This window comes from Monodelphis domestica, chromosome 4 (assembly GCF_027887165.1).
Source record: "Monodelphis domestica isolate mMonDom1 chromosome 4, mMonDom1.pri, whole genome shotgun sequence".
Lineage (NCBI taxonomy): Eukaryota > Metazoa > Chordata > Mammalia > Didelphimorphia > Didelphidae > Monodelphis > Monodelphis domestica.
In genome coordinates this window covers 299,292,190-299,309,846 of record NC_077230.1, presented here as the reverse complement: position 1 = coordinate 299,309,846, position 17,657 = coordinate 299,292,190, and the positions used below count along the sequence as shown (strand labels likewise).

At 42.4% G+C, this 17,657-nt stretch overlaps 1 protein-coding gene across 1 annotated transcript; it reads right to left on the bottom strand.

The window, feature by feature from the left end:
* Positions 1 to 379: 379 nt before the first annotated feature.
* On the bottom strand, positions 380 to 6,469 carry PDX1 (pancreatic and duodenal homeobox 1). Its single transcript, XM_001376134.4, has 2 exons — positions 5,847 to 6,469; positions 380 to 1,247 (listed from the first exon to the last, which is right to left on the bottom strand). The coding sequence occupies exons 1-2, from the start codon at positions 6,250 to 6,252 to the stop codon at positions 781 to 783; spliced, it is 873 nt and encodes a 290-aa protein (XP_001376171.1). The 5' UTR covers positions 6,253 to 6,469; the 3' UTR covers positions 380 to 780.
* Positions 6,470 to 17,657: the final 11,188 nt, after the last annotated feature.

The window sequence follows — 17,657 nt, the reverse complement described above, 5'->3', positions numbered from 1 at the left end:
CAGTTTCTCCCCCCACTGTTGTCTTAATATCTTCAGGAAAAAAGACGACCATTGGGTGACAACTTTTGAGACTGTTCGAATAAGTTTGTTTTAAACTTCAAATGTATCACTTTCTCTGTAACCGGATACACCAATGGCGTTAAAGACAATGATGGCCTCAGCTTTACATTGATGCAAAACCAGAAATAGACGGCTATGGAATATTTCCTTCTATATCTGTCATACTTAAGACTGCAAAGATTTTGAGATGAATAGTTATTTGGGAGGGATGTAGATTCCTTAGTTCCCTCACCTCCCCTTCCTGCGTCCTTCTACATGGGCAGCAGCAAACATCGGCCTATAAAGGTGGCAGAGCCCAGTTTAATTTAATTTACTTTTATTTCGAAGAGGTTGCTCCTAGGGTAAGCTCCTAGCAGAGACTCTCTGGAGCTTGCTCGGGGAAGCCTATTTAGGAGTTTCAGGGGCGCCTGGGAGGCCCGTGACTCAAAGCATAACCACATTGCTCCCGTCGCCCCCAAACACAACAGAAAAAGAATCTTAAATCTTAAAAACAAAAACACATAAACTTCAGTTTCTTTCTCTCTCCGGGTGTTTGCGCACAAGTTTGCGCGCACGAGGCTGCGAAGTCTCTCTCCTCTCTACTCAGACAGTAGCTGTGCCCAGAAGTGGAGAGTGGGGGAGGGAATGCTTCCTGACTCTTGCCCCCCAGCAGGCAGACACTCGGGGCTCCCTAGTCCTGATCTCTTCTTTCCCAAAGGGCTACGAGAGGAGCCCAAGCTCTCACCGAGATTCCTGAGGCCGCGCGGCCTGGGCGCTGGAGCACTGAGACTGGGGCTGGAGAGAGATGCTTAGGCTGGGAGGCAGTCTCCCTTCCCGCGCAGAGGCGGCAGCAGGGGCCGAGGCCGGGATGGATATCCCCGGAGGTTGCGGTGGTAGCTCTTCTTTGGCCCCCTCCCCAGATGACACCACACAGTCCTGCTCTGGCTCCTTACCGCCAGCCCCAGCTCCAGCCCCTGTCACTCCACCTCGTTTCTTGTCCTCTTCTTTCTTCCACTTCATCCGGCGGTTCTGGAACCAGATCTTAATGTGCCGTTCGGTCAGGTTCAGCATGACGGCCAGTTCCACCCGGCGAGGCCGAGAGATGTACTTGTTAAAGAGGAATTCCTTCTCCAGCTCCAGCAGCTGCGCTCTCGTATAGGCGGTCCGCGTGCGCTTGTTCTCCTCCGGCTCCACCACGTAGGAGCCGCCTGTCAGGGACCGGACGGACGCATGGATTAGTGACATTGCTCATTTATTCTTTATCTCTGACCCACACCATCAATGCAGTCTAAACAGCAACCATTCGATTCCCGGTGGTATTCATGGGTGTCCTTATCACCACAACTGCTCCGAATTAAAGTTATTACATCAACCACTTTCCATACTACATTATTACATTCGAACTTCACCGACTCCCCGGACACTAGAGGCATGAATAGGCCCACTTTATATATGAAGAAACGGAGGCTATTCCTAACATTATGCTATCTTTTATTCTTTTTCGACAATGGGATTTCATTGGCTTAAGAATTCCTGGGGAAGAAACTCCTGCTTACCAATGACCTACGACTGTCTTTCAGTTTATAGACTCGAAAAGTGGGTTGCCTGGAGGCACGGAGAGCTTAAGTGATTTATTTCTCCAGAGTTACACGGCAGCCAGTGAATGTGGAGGCCATACTTGAACATAACCTATCCATTAACATTTTAGGATTGCTAATTCATCCACCCATTCAGTTTTAAACAACAGTCCAACTAAACGACTATTCGGGTAGTTCTAGGGTCGAGCAGTGAACCAGATGTCAAATTGTGCGGCAATGGAAGGCGTCCTACATAACAACAGCTTCCACTTCGAACCAAATTCAACTCTCTTGAATCTGGATTGAGGAGCGGAGCAGAGAAAGACTAGAGGCAGAGAGCCAGGGCTCATCTCTTTCCGGGTTCCTCGGAGGCCTGGTGGAAAGGACTGAAGGTAAAGTGAAAGGGCTACTGCTTGCTTTGGATCCTATCAGGGCGCCAGAAGCAGATCTGTGCTGCTGAAAGCTACATTAGTCTTGTAGTTTAGGGGAATGGTGTCTCTGAGTGGCTCAGGTGTGATTTTTCTTATTCAATCGAATTAAATAACAAACAATTATTTTAGCATGAGTGAGAAACGCTCCATTAAAGTGTTCAAGAGGTGAAAGGAGCCTTCTGTTGGCTTACACTATGTTTCTTTCCTTTGGATGAAGTAGGAAACTCTGGAAAATGTTCAAGTGTTAATATGAAAGAGACAGGGTCATTTCAGCTTTAGGAATCAACCAACATCAGTTAAACTCTCATATGTAAAAGGGAGTAGAGAATGTAAAAAAAAAAAACTAGACAAAAACTGGCTAATAATTTTGCTCCTCCTACATTCAGAAAGGAGGAAGTAAAAAATGATAAATACTTGGGGAAGGGCACTTGCTTTTAGTGGGGTGCCTATCTCCAAGGGCCTGAGAGCCTGGAAGCAGGCTCAGGCCCAGAGGAGAAGCAGAGCTATTATCCCTCCCTTCTACCAAAGAAAAAAGAAAAAAAAGGCTCCTAAGTAAAAGGAATAATTCAAGTCAAATACACATTCTCATTGTCATTAGAGTCTGGAGAAGCCATGATAATTACCAAGATTATATATTCTAGAGATCTGTTAATTTATGGGTGAGCAACTTCCCCATCCTCCCCCCAACCCCTAGATACCCAACACAGAAATACTTAGTTTGCTCTTATGAGTTGCAGTATTTCCATATCCTTATTGGTGGTCCTATCTCCTATCATTCCAACCACATTTTAACAATGGCATCTAACTACATCACCCTACTCTCTTAACTTGGTGCCTCTAGCAGGGCTCTGAGCTTCACAGATGGGGGAAAAAAGCAAACAGAAGTGCTTTATAATTACTTTTGTTTTAGAAGCTCCATGCAAATGACCCCTATCCTTCAGCTCCCAGTTTTGCTAGATTATTAATACTTCCAATCTACAAAGACTCAGAGGCAGCAAGATTTCTGTTCTCTTGCTTTGCTGCAGGGTATACAGAGCTGAGGAGATGCCAGAGAAAAGGATCCTAGGAGATTTTATTGAGCAACATATTTTTTTTTTTGCATAATGATTATGTATCACTTAAAAAATCTCCTAATTGTCGATAATTTCTCCTCATCACAGCTGATCTCTTAGTTTCCCAGCAGCTTTGACTATGACATTCTAATACTAAGGAACCGTAGGAGTAGGTGGGAGTCCATTGCTGCCAGAAGCCAGAAGACAATAGTTTATCACTATCCCCTCATGCCCTCTACTTCCTTTGTCCCCTCCTCTCCTTCCATCACAATCCAGCAATTTCCTGATCTCATGGATTTCTTATTCTCAGAAATTCAAGAGGACAAGGCTTAGGGTAAGTTCTTAAAAATAATATGAGAGAGAAGTGTTGTTGAGAGGGAGGTTCTACTTTGGGGTGGGGGGGTTCTTTTCTTTCTGTGATTCAGAAACATCCCTCCCAGTGCATCTGCACTGATTATCTTGATCCAGATTTTATGTGGAAGGTGCCAGATCAGTGGCAGCAAATAAAGGTCAGAAAGGGAGCTCTGACAAAAGGACCAGCCCCACCTCTGAAGGGAAAAACAGACAATTGTCCTGTCCACCCCAATGATTTTCTCCTGTTTACTATTCCTTCTTAGTGCCCCCAATACCCAAGAGAAATTCTCTGAGTTTTGCACAAGGTACCAGTTATGTGGCTAGTCCAAGCTCACGCTTCTTCCCCTGAGGGGCTGTGTTTTTGATCTTGTCCTTGCCCCCAACTCAGAACTTGGCTTCCCAATTACTTCCACCCCCATGTTTCCCTTAACAGGAGGGATGCTTAGTCCAAGACAATAACAAAGCAGGGTGCCATGGTCCCAAATTTGTGGAAGTCTTCATCCCCTCAATATTAGGAAGAAGCAGAGGGTGGGGATGCAGAGTGGGAAGCACCCCCTTGAGAATTTAAATGTCCATTTGATGGAAAGGACTTGGGACTCACAGCATCTTTCCATTCCAAAGAAAAACTTACCATTTTCAAACCCACTGAATTTGTAAACCTGGAATCCTTCTGGGAAGTAGGAGCCTTTCCTATCTTACCCCCAAACATCTGGGACATGTTTTCTTAGAGGGTTCCCACTAGGAGAAAATTTTAATTAAATCCTGAACATCCTTTTGTCTTAGGCTAGCACTAGCTTCATTTATTTGACTCTTTATCCAGGCCCCTACAGGAAAAATAAAAGGAGAAAATCCACAATATTTGGCATCCTGAAGGCTCATATCCCGCTTCCACTGAAATCCTACTTTCCACACTCAGCCTTCCCTGTCTTAGGACAGGTTAAGGCAGGCCAATCCCAGGTGAAAAGAGCAATGAGCTCCATAGAGAGACTGTCCCCCCCCACCCCCTTGTCCCAACTGTCTATTTGAAAGAAAGGATTAATGAAATATTTGCAGTGCAGGTGTGACCAGAAGTGCACCAGTCAAGACGTGATAACATTGTGCAGCTACTGAGACAGAGACTGGGTATTCGGCAGCTGAACTCTCAACCTGAGCTCTGCAGGGGGTGGGGGAGGAGTAGGGTGGGCAAGAACCAGGGGAGGAATGACCTGGGACTCAGACAGCCCTGCCAAGGGGCCTGAAGCTACTGGGGGACAGTTGGCCTGCCCCCTCCCCCCACTTCTTTCCTCATTTGCAGTGAGGGAGATCTGACCCTGGCACCAATGTCTTTGGGCCCTGGAGCATTGCAAAGGAGTGAGAGAGCATGGGTTTCTTAAATCCTATTGGTTGAACCTCACTATTCTATCTCAATGAGCCTCTTAAACTTTCCACTGAAGTGGAATTCATGGGAAGGCTTTATTCACGAAAAAAATCTCCCAGACCTAAATGATCTTCCAAGGTATTTCCAGCACCATCCTCTCACTTTTCTGGATCTCCAAGCATAAGGAGTAACCCAAATTCAGGGAGAAGAATGCTGTTCCCAGCTCTTGCTTCTTTTCCCTGACTCTTGTCCCACATTTCCAGCTTCTTTCTGTATTCTTGAATGCTGGTTTTTCTTTCTCAACTCTGCAATAACCTTAAGTCCTGTCCAAAATTCTCCCTTCCTTGGTGAAGTCAGAAGACTTTAAAGCAATCAGCCTGGTGTAAGGCCTGAGGTGCCACCTACAACCAATAGTTAAAGTGTGTTACTAATTATCATTGTGCTTCTCATTGTAATCCTAATTATCATACATTCATGTTATTATTGTCTGCTACTTCTGTTTGATTAGGGCTATGTGGGCTACCATTATGCAGTGCTCTGAATTCTTGGAGAGCAGTCAGTCTGTGGCTTTGGATCTCTTCTCCAGATGTGGGCAGGAGGGTCAGGGAATCACCCTGGCCCCTAAGCCCATTTCTGGCTTTGGCTTTTAAAGGCCGACATCTGGAGAAAAAAAATCTGGCAGCAGATGGGAAGATCAGATAAAGAGTGTAGTTGGGTCAGGCTGGTGTTTTTGTTTAGGGCTTACTGAGGAAATTATATATACATACATACATATATATGTGTGTATATATATTTACTTAAACAGGAAATACGAAGAGATTTTCTTGGAAGAGAGGCGTCTGGTTGAAAAGGACGGAGTTTTGTCATGCAGGTTTTCCCAAGACCCAGAGGGGATGTTGTGCTGGAAGGAGGCGAAGGAGGTGTAAAGTAAGGAAAAACTGATAGGGTTGTGAGATTGTTGAACTAGAAACTGGTGGAAATGAGGCAAGTATGGTGGACAAGAAGAGGAGCACGGGAAAAAAGTAACCAAGCTTACCCGTCCATTGCCCTTTCCAGGCGTGAGACTTGGTCGATTTCATCCACGGGAAAGGCAGCTGAATTCTGCTGGGTTCCTCCAGCGTCCCGGACTCAGTCCCATCTGCGAAGGGAACAGTTTGCTGGTGCGGGTGAGGGAGTTGAGAGGGATGGTGGAGATGGAGGTGGGAGATCCCTGGGTCCTCTGTAATCGGGGGCACCTCATAAGGGGAAATGTCCGGAGGACTGCCCTGTTCCAGGGCGCTTAGGGTTCCTGGATAAGGGGGTTGCGTCGGCTGCGGAGGCTGGCGTCCCATGTACAAACACGCCGGGGGACTGGGACTGTAATCTTGCACCTGGCACCTCTGAAATACGCACGACTCCTTGTAGAGTTGTGTGGCAGCGTAGTACTGCTCCTCGGCGTTCATGGTTAGCAAGGGACCAAGAAGTTGTGAGTTGTGAGAGAGTTCTGCGTCGCGTGTCCGTCTCGCAGCCCTCCTACTTCCCCTCAGCTGCCCCCGGCCCACAAGCAGTCCCTCACCTAACACTTGCCCAGCTCACTTTGACAGCTTCGTGCTGTTCTCACCTGAAGCTGGGGGGTGGTGGGGACTGAATGGCTCAGTGCTTCAGCTCCATAGGCTCTGCTGTAACTCACGTGGCCCCACCCAAGGTCCCTATTGGGCCAGCCAACTACCTTAAAGAGCATACTCCCGGTACCTGAAAGCTCTGATTTCTTCTAGTTTGTTTCGTTTTCCACCTTTCTCCCACTGAGTCAGCCAGTAGCCCAAACCACGGCAGCACAGGTGCCCTACCGGTATGCCCTCAGGCTACCTCTTTTTTTTCCCTCGGGGCTCTCTTATCTTTGCAAAGCACAGACCAAACAAAAAACCGCACAGCTTGTATGCGCGCATACACGTAGCCTTAGAAGTAGCTTGGCGTGGAATGCTGTGGCGTGACAGAAAGAACACCAGCCTGTGAGTCAGGCGAGTTGGATTCAGAACCAGCTTCTAAACTAACGAGACATCTCCCCTCCCCTCTCTAAATCTGTTTCCTCAGCTGTAAAATGGGATAACAATATTCATACTACTTATCATAAGATGAAGAAACTGCTTTGCAGTCCTTAAAATTCTGCAATGACTTGAACTTTTATTAAACTCAATGTAAATACTATGAATATCTTTCAGCAAAAGTCCTTATTCTTAAATAGGCAATTATTCCAAATAGCCTTAGTGAATGAGAGCCCCCTTTTGAATCCGATGCTTGAATCTCGCCAACTAGCAAAATGTCAGTTTCAGACGTGTTGGGTTTGTGGAAAACAAGCCATTTTACCTTTGAGAATTGAGCTGTCATTTGGTCAGCTCACATTGAGGTTTCTATGAAAGGTCAATTATTGGAAAACAAAACAACACAAAACACCGGTTAAAACTCAACTTCCTCCGACCCAAGTGGTGAGCAGGCAATGGATAAACTTCTAAGGGTTGATTCAGCAACAGACTACCAATTCGGTTAGCATTTTGGGGACAAATTTCCATCTAAACTCATGAAAATGCCCCAAATCTGACAACTGACCATAAAGTCTGAAATGTCTGTTTTAAAAAAAAAATTATTCTCCCAGTCTAGAAGAAGGTACCAAAAAAAAAAAAAAGGTACAAAGCTAGGGCATGGAAACCTTTTCGAAGTGAGAATCCTGTAGACCAGTTTTGTGGAACAAATCTTGAAATGTACAATTACCTAGTCATGAAGGAGGAATCCATGGAGTCATCCCTAAGGAATGATTCTATCCAGGATGGCTGTATCCATCAAGAGCGAAGACAAAGTAGACTGTAGGTGGTTGGGCTCCTCTGATTACCCAAACGCCCTTGCTGGATGCTTGTGTATTGAGTGCTCAAAGGAAAGTTTTTGGAATTTCTAATATTCCTTTATATCTCTAGGGCTTAGCTCAGCGCCTCATTGTTTATTGACAAAGCATTAAAAAAAACCCAACAAACCAACAACTTTGTAACTGTGAAGCAAAAGAGAGGGAAGCAAATTTAGTTTGGTGGTCTGGCATGGGATATGTTTATTCTTTATAAACCATCTCAGAAATATTTGTCTTGAATGGGTTAGATGTTAAGCTGTCATGCTGTATTCTGTGGCTGCCAAGTTTTGTTTTGTGCTTTTAGAGTCCTTCAGAAAACTTATTCTTCAATTTTCTCATCTTTAAAAAAATACAGGATTTCATTTCAGGTGAGGTAAGGGAATAAGAAAAGGCCTTAAGGTGCATTTGAAAATTGTGGTTTCCATGTAAAGTAGAATCATACAATACTAGTGCTGAAATGGACCCAAGGGACCATCTAATCAGAGGGTTCTACATTTGGGATATGTAGATAAATTTCAGGGAATCCATGAACTTGAATGAGAGGGGAATAACATCTTTATTTTAGTATAATTGGTTCCTTTTATAATCTGATGTATTTTATGCGTTTAAAAATATTCTAAATGGAGTCATAAGCTTCCACAGACTACCAGAGATCTAAGGTACATGCACACAAAGGCTAAGAATAACTGCTCTAATCCATCCCACCCTCTTGTCCAGTGATAATATCTGTAGTGAAAATATTGAGGCCCAGAGCTAAGAAGTTCTTTTCCAGTCACCCAAGTAGTCAGGGGCTGACAGTCACTGTTCTGAAGTGCTTGCCACCTGGCCATAACTTGCAAAGGCATATAAATCAGGCCGACTTTAAGTGTGTACGTGTGTAACTTTCGATGTATTCCTCAGGGAAAAAGGCCATCTGTGGCAATCTCCTGGCAGAGATAGTGAAAGGAGGTAAAGATTTGCCCCCTCCCACACTTTTAATCTCTCTTTCCCAGGGAGTCAATAAGGCCATTGTTTGGTATTGGCTGTGGAAGACCACAATGCTATCAATAGAGTGACCGGGAGTGACCACATTGATTATTGAAGGGGTAGTTTGGGAGACTTCTCAGCAGCTTGGCTGAAATGTGTTGACCCTCGGAGATAATCTGCTCCAAGTTGGTGCTGGTTGACTTGGTGACGAGGCTATGGGGAGGCGGAGAGCTACTGAAAAGGACAAAGATCGTTTTCCTACCTGTGCTCACTCACTCACTCGCTCGCTCACTCACTCAGCCTCCCGATTACAGGCTCTCCCTCCCTCTCTCCCTCCCTCCCTCCCTTCCTCCCTCCTTTCCTCCCTTCCTGCCTGCCTGTCTCCCACCACCCCCTCCCTCAGTCTGTCTCCTTCTCCCTCTCTTTTCCTCTCACACACACTTCATATTTACTTTGCACTTCTCCACTAATTACACATTTCTGTAAATTGGCTTCCATTTAAATGCTTCATTTACTTCCATTTAATATTTCTTGCTTGGCCCTCCGCATAAAGGAGGAACTCAGCAAAAACCAGCTCCAATGCTGCTCTCTCCCAGTCAGGAACATGACACACGGAGGTTGTGCAAACATCAGGGGTTAAAAAGCTGAAGGCATTTCGATTAAGGGCATGTTCTTACTTTCCCACTGTTAGATATCATAATACCTGCAAGAGACGAGAATTAGGCAAGGTGTGTGAAGGGTGGGGGAACGGAATCCCCAAGAAGACGTTCTAATGTCGGGAAGATATTCAGCCACTGCTAGTCGAGTTTTCCTACGTGCCAGACACCCAGAAATCCAGTAAAGCAGCTGAGCGGAGTATTTTTACGTTTCTTAAATGAATGGTTTCATGATATCATAAAATCTGCCGGTCCATTATAGTTAAAATGGGTTTCCGCTAGGAGATGGGGAACGGGCTCCCGCCCCCTCCACTGGCCTCCCTCCTTTCCGAGGAAGGACGCTGAACATTTGACTCAATATGGAGCCATTAGGCAATTCTCTTCCCAAGCCATTTAACAGCAGCTCTTATGGATAAATAAACAAAAGGGGCTGTAAACCAATTACAGTGTGGATAGTGAAAAAGTATTTTATTAGCAGGAATTACCGATCGACTTCACTGATTTTCAACTCCTCACCTGTTTTCTCTCCTTTTCTTCCTTTGCCAAGAGATGAGATTTTAGAAGAGGGAAATTTGGGTGCTACTGGGGGATTCCAAGGGGAGAAGCCCAAGGCCAAGTCATTAATATTGCTTAGTGTAACGGGAATTCGAAATGGGATTTGACATGGTTCATTAAAAAAATTTGAATAATTAAACTTGTTTCAGAAGTAGAAGAGTTGTACTGATTTTACTTCATAAATGTGTTCATGTCCTTTAAGGATTCATAGTTCTTAAAAGATTTGGAGGTAGAAGGAGCCTTAAAGGTTCAATTTAGGTCCATGAACACATATTAAGCCCTTTCTATGTGTGGGGTACTCAATAGTCAGGAACTGGGGCATCAAAGACAAAAATCAAAAGTAGTTGCTAGCCTGGAAGAATTTCCATTCTATAATGGTGCTTGACAGAGAAGTAGAACTCAAACACAAATTTACTTCAATCCCCTTACTTTACAGATTTGTAAACTGAGGATAAGGAGCTCAAGGAGCAATTTTCCTAAGGTTGCAGAAGTAAGCACTGAATAATGTGCTATCTAAGATTTTCCATTCCTAGTTAGGTTGCTAACACTATACCATTTCAAAAAAGTGGATCTATTCCTTCCATATTTCAGAGGAAATAGGAGTTGGATCATGAACACATATCTTCCTAGTTCAAAGACCAGTTTTCTGTCCACTATATTATTTTGACTCACATTTCTAGTTCCAAATAATAGATACGAAGTTTGTTTTCCTTAACAAAACCTCCTTTAAGGTTTTCCTACCTGGTGGTTAAAAAAAAATCACCTTTTGACTAACCCTCTAGTGATGACTTCCAGTCTTAGGTATGCTACTTTCTGAATGACAGACACACATGGACAATTGTTGGACAGTAACCAAATTCTTGCCAATTTGACAGGCTCTGCCAGGCTTGGCAGGTGGTTGGCATAGCCAGAAGGTCACTTCTGATCATCATGATCAGAGTAGAAACTTAGTGCAGGTGCTCATGTGTGAATATTTTAATGAAATTTATAATTAAGTTTTAAAGAAGAGTTCATTTTAAAGGCAATTGTGAGCCAGCTATTTTGTAAATTGGGATCCTTTTTGTAATGAGAGAGATTCTTTTCTAACATATTCAGGATTTGAGTTTAGGTTCTTGTAACATAATTTCTTTAAGGAGAGAAAAACACAAATTGATTTTGTTTTCCAACATGCTTCCTTCTTCCTACTTTGTATATGGAAGTGCAGAGTCTGAGACTCAGCTTTGAGAGGGACATAGCTCTCAGGCAGGAGGGAGGACCTTGGAATTCTAATCTCACATTTTCCACTGGCTCACAGAGCTGGACAATACTAGAAAAATGAAATGAAAAATGGATTCAGTTTTTCAGATAGTTGAAACAACTAATTTCTAGGTGCTTTGTAAAATTTAAAGTTGGAAGGAACATTCAAGATCAAGCACACTTCTCTGATTTTACAGAAAAGGAAACTCAGGCTCAGAGAAATCACAAAGATGGTAAATAGAAAACAGTAATCCCATGCACATTTTTGATCCCCAAATCAGTACTTCTGCCACAACCATGCACATATTTGCCTTGGTTCTCTGGATAATTTAGCTGAACTTTTTAAAAAAACTCGTGTTAGAATCAATACCGTATATTGGTTCCAAAAAGGGGAGATCTGTAAGGGCTAGGCAATGGGGACAAAGTGTCTGGGGTCATGCAACTAGGAAGTGCCTGGAGTCAGATTTGAAGCCACAACCTCCTGTCTCAGCTTGGCTCTCAATCCCCTGAGCCACCTACCTGTCCCTGAAAGAGTTTTAAAAGACAGGAAGGTGGGGCTATTTTTCTTTTATTCTTCTGAAAGCAGACTAGTGCATAATGCATCCTAATTCTGGCCAATCATTCTCAAAGCAACATCTCCCACCCTTACTGATGACCAGTTGAGAGTTGCAGCAAAGGAGAAGCAGACTTCTCTATGTCATCTTAACAAGATACATACATATGCTCCAGCAAGCATTGGAAAAATACATGTCCCACAAAGAGGGATGGATTACAATGAATACCCAGTTCTAGGAGAAGTACCTCAGCACCACAGAACTGTGGGTTCTCTGATCACCCCTATTGTACAACACTTATATGACTGAATTAATATTGGCTTTATTATTTCAAGGATAGGTGGTGTCATTATGGATATTACTTCTAACAATATAGACCACAGTCCCTTTAGCATAGTAAATGATTTCACGAGTTACTGTGGATACACACACACACACACACACACACACACAAACATACATATCTATCTATATAATTAGCTGGTGACCACTCTTTTGGTTTTTGGTCTCATTGCATGTAGCACGGCTTCTTCTCTAGCAACAGATATTCTCTATGCCCCTACAGTAGACCTTTTTGTTTTGTTAAGAAGGTTGCCTTGGACAGACATAGCTTTGGGAACCTCTATGGGACAATGAGGCAGTGGAAGTTCTATTTGGGTTCATGCAACATTATCAGAATGTACAAAAGCCTCCAAGAATTGGATAGCCGATTTGACTATCTAGCAGTGTGCTGAGTAGTAGGTGATGATAAATTCAAGGTACCATTCTCAAGAAAAAGAAAAGTCTGGGTCTCTAGACCGGAGATGCATAAGACAGAGCTTTCCTTCTTGGATTGGAAGGAAAAAGAGAGTGCCTCCAGCCCAGATCAAAAGTCAAGATGGTCCCAGGAGAACAAAGGAGATTGTACATATCAGCTGGGGAAGAGGGGAGGAGGGAAAGTGATGAATTTGAATGGGGAAAAAAGCAAATTAGCTTGACCTAAGGTCAAAAGGGAAATGGCACATTCTGTGCCAGGAGCCTTGCACTACTACTTGGAAACCCTTGAGAAAGAGCTTGCTATAGAGGGATACATTGAGAGATTAGACAGGTCAACAACATAGTTTAAATAAGAAAAGGATATTAAGAAAAAGTTGGCACTTGAATTTTTTTGCTTTCCTTCACTCTTACTCCTTTCCCTTAATAGTAAATAATCATTTTTATGCATTATCGGATCCACTGGAAGATTAAAAAGGAAGATGGGCTATTTCCCAGAGACTTTTATTCCAGAGAATAAGTCTTAAGTCTCTAACTGTGGCAGGAACTGAGATTTTCCATGGATGAACAGGAATTTGAATTTGAATGGGCTCTTTCATCTTCTCCCAAACCCTCAACTTCATGCTTTCATCCCCTTATTTTGCCATTTTAGAATCTCATTCCATTATATTTATATAGATAATCACAGGATCACTTAGGAATTATCAAAGTGAAATGTAAGTTTGATTTAATTATCTAAATAATTCAGATTACTATCATATATTATGCTATCATATTTTTTTTAATAAGTTCAACTCTGTGGGAATAGAAACACAGAAGAAAAACAACTGTTTGATCACATGGGTCAATGGGGATATGATTGGGGATGTAGACCCTAAACAATCACCCTAGTGGAAATATCAATAATATGAGACTATGTCTTGATCAATGACACATGTAGAACCCAGTGGAATTGTGTGTTGGCAATGGGAGGGGGTGGGGGAAGGAGAGGGAAAGAAATGAATCTTGTAACCATAGAAAAATCTTCTGAATTAATTAATTACATAAATTTAAAAAATAAAATTAAATAAGTTCAACTGGGGCAGCTAAGTGGCTCAGTGGTTTGGGAGCCAGGCCTAGAGAGAGGAGGTCCTGTGTTAAAATATGGCCTTGGCATTTTCTAGGCATATGACCCTGGGCAAGTCATTTAACCCCCGTTGCCTATCCCTTACCTCTTTTCTGCTTTGGAACCAATACACAATATTGATTCTAAGATGGAAGGTAAGAGTTAAAACACACACACACACACACACACACACACACACACACACACACACACACACACACACACGAATTTTCAGACAAAGGCAGGGGAAATTTCTCTCCCTGCCCTCAGATCAGCAATGGTACCTCTAAGCTTATCATAAGTTGTTGCATCACTTCAATAAAGTATATGTCTTTCAGCAAATGTCAAGAGCATATACTCCTTCCTGGGAGATTGGGCAGGGGGAGTGTAGAATTCTCCTAAACCCACCTATTACAGGAGCATTATCTATCATTCAAGAGGATGATTGGTTTGAAGGAAAATGTGTGGATAATTGTAAGCAACCCACAGATTTGGAGAGAGGTCTCCCCAATTTAATGATTCTACTGTGTCTGTGTCTCAAGGTTTCGGTTCTAGACACTAGTAATGATTTATTTTCCCAACCTATAGGACAGGAATAACTGACCATAATTATCATAAGATAGCAGGCATATGTTTGTAAATCATTTTGAATTTGATTATATTCCCAAACACTTTTGAAGTGTCTACTATATGCTAGACACTGGGCTAGCTGCTGGCAATGTACCCCCACCTCCTAAATGCTTCTGACTTCAAGGAATATATATTGTGTATTGCTTCTTTGAAGGAAACTCAGAATTCTAGAAGGCAGAGGAGAAAAGGGAATACTCTCTAGATATTTTGTACTTTGTACTTTGTAAAGTATAAGATTTGGAGAGAGGTCTCCCCAATTTAATGATTCTACTGTGTCTGTGTCTCAAGGTTTTGGTTCTAGACACTAGTAATGATTTACTTTTACATAAGAATGAGAAGAAATGCCACATATGGGGAAAGTCAGTCTTCTACGAATGAAGTGTGTGTGTGTGCGTGCTCACTCGCAAGAAAGTGAAGAAGACAGAAAAAGAATGTGATCTCATATTCCCGAGTATTTAACTCTCTTATTTTATCCTTGAGCAACTTGGAGCCACTGAAGATTTCTGAACAGAGGAGTGATCTGGTTAGATCCATGTTTTAGAAATGTCAATTTGGCTGTGTAGTGGAGAATGATTGAATGGGATGGAGACTGGAAGCAGGGAGATTAAGAATGAGGTTATAGCCATAGTCTGTTCAAGATATGATGAAGTGTGACCTAGAGGAGACTTCATATGAATGAAGAGACAGGGTTGGACGGAAGGGGTGTTGTAAATGTAGACTTGACAAGGTCTAGGAACTTATTTCTGTCTTGCTTGAATTATTGCAATACCCTTCTCATTGATTTCCCTAAGTCAAGTCTCTACTCCCTTTCCTCCCTTCTCTTCAAATCCATCTTCTGTACAGATGTCTAAATGATATTCCTAATTGTGGGGTCTGACCATGTCATTTCCCTGTTCAACAAATTGCATTAATTTTATGCTACCTCCAGGATCAAATAGATAACTGGTCTGTCTGACACAAAGACATTTATGGTCTGGCTTTGATCTACCTTTTCAGTCTTTTTTTCATCTTACCCAAGACTCCCCAGTCCATCGAAACTGTTCTTCTTGCTCTTTCTCACAGATGATACTCTGTTTTCCATCTTGGAGCCTTTGCACCAGCTCTTCCCCATGCCTCTGCCTCTGAGGACCTCTAGTTTCTTCCAGAGTTCCACTCAATATCAACCTTTTTCTGATTTCTTCCAGTCACTAGTTCATCCTCCTTTCAATTACCTTTGTATTCATTTTGTATATTTGAACACACACATGTTGGTTGTTGTTTGCCTTAACATTTGAAGAGGACCAAGATGACATCTCTGTATCTGGGTCAATGTACAGCATGTCCTGTGGATAATCAGATGAATACAAGCTCAGAAAGCTCTACCACAGGTTCGGCACCAATAGCCTGTATGAACATTTGGGATGAAGATGTCCCTAAATTTGCACATCTCATGTTTCTTTTGAGTTACTACAGTTCTGCCTTGCCTACAAAGCACAGCGCCTTCTTTGATGTAGGCACACCATGCAGTATGATACCTGTGCTAGTGTCTCCCATGTCTCACAAAAGATACTAAAGCTCTTCGGAAAGACCTTGAAAGTGTCCTTGTATCATTTCTTCTAAGCTTCATTTGAGCATTTGCCTCGTGTGAGTTCTTTTAGGTAAAGGACATTTGGCACTCAAATTATTTGAGCTCTCTGCAGTTGAGTCTGAATGCTTGGCAGAGGAAGGACCTCAGTGTCCAGGACCTAATCTTCCCAGGTGATTTTCAGAGTCTTCCTAAGATAATTCAAATGGAAGCAATTCAGTTTCCTGGCTTGGCTCTGGTAGACTGTCCAGGTTTCACAGCCATACAACAATGAGGTCCAAGCAATGGCTACCTTTAATTTGGTTGGCAGTCGAACACCTCTTCTCTCCCACACTTTCCTTCAGAGCCTCTCAGACACTGAGTGAGCTCTGGTAATGCATCCGTCAACCTCATCATGAATGTAGACATTCCTGGAGCATACACTGCCAGGGTTAATGAACTTATCCATAGCATTCAAAATTTGTAACAGATGGTTTCACATATGGATGGTGTGGTGCTGGCTAGTGGAAAACCTCTGTTTTCTTCATGTTAATTGTCAGACCATGTATATACATACAGAGATGTTGTCTCTCTCGATAGAGTGCAAGCTCATTGAGGACAAGGACTGTTCATTTTTGTCTTTGTATCCTCAGTGCCTAAAAGTCATTTAATTAATTGATTAGTTGATTAAATATGAAGTCAAGGAGAGGGAAGTATTGAGGATGAACTCTAGTTGGAGAATCTGGGTTATTAGAAGGTATTTTCAGTAGAAAAACAAACAAAAGGAAAGTTAGTTAGTTCCTATCCTTCAGGAGTTTATATTATGATGAGAGAAGGCAACATATAAAAGGGATGGAGAAGACTACAGAATGAGGAGCAGAGCCAGGCTAAAGAATGAAAGTGTGATTGTGGTTTGAGCGTTTGCATTTCTTCAAATATAGCAAGATAGTAACTTTCCTTTTTTTTAGACCCTTATTTTCTGACTTATCAATTCTAAAACAAAAGAACAGTTAAGGGCTGGGTAATCAGAGTTAGGTGACTTGCCCAGAGACATACAGCTAAGAAGTATCTAAAACCAGATTTGAACACAGGTCCTTCAGAAACAAGGTCTAGCACTCTGTCCACTGTGCTATGTAGCTGCCCCTAGTAACTTTTCCCAGAATAATTTTAATCTGGATTCCATTAAAAAAGATGCAAAGAATGAGATAAATGATGATGATAATAACAACAATAATAAAGAATGAATATGTAATAAATTCTATTGCAACTTGAATATTATCATAATTAAATTATCATCCATAATCATTTAAAACTAACAGATCCACAAAAATTGAAGAAAGATTCTTTTAAAATAAATGTTGCCATAACCAAGCATTCATAATCTCCCAGGAATGTGGAACGTACACGGTTTTCGGAATATTGAGACCTTGCAAATTGGAATGACCTCCAGGAATTGATGCAGAATGAAAGGAGCAGAACCAGGAGAAACTTAAACACTGATACACTCTGGCACAATCAGATGTAATGGACTTCTCTACTAGCAGCAATGCAATGATCCAGGACAATTCTGAGGGACTTCTGAGAAAATGCTATCCACATTCAGAGGAAGAACTGTGGGAGCAGAAACATAGAAGAAAAACATTTGCTTGATCACATGGATTGATGGAGATATGATTGGGGATATAGACTCTAAATGATCACTATGCAAATAGCAAGAATATGAAAATAGGTCTTGGTCAATGACATGGGAGGGGGATGGAGGGAAAGGGGGAAAGAACATGAATCTTGTAACCATGGAAAAATATTCCAAACCAGTTAATTAAATAAAAATTTCAAAAAAAAAAAAGAAAGCAGAATATTGAGACCTGGTGGAAGAATTGAAAACTGTGAGGAACCAAAGGAAATCCATATTAAGTTCCTGCCCTTCTTCTTGTTGTCCCAAAGATGCTTTGAGTGAACCTTTAGAACATTAGCCCT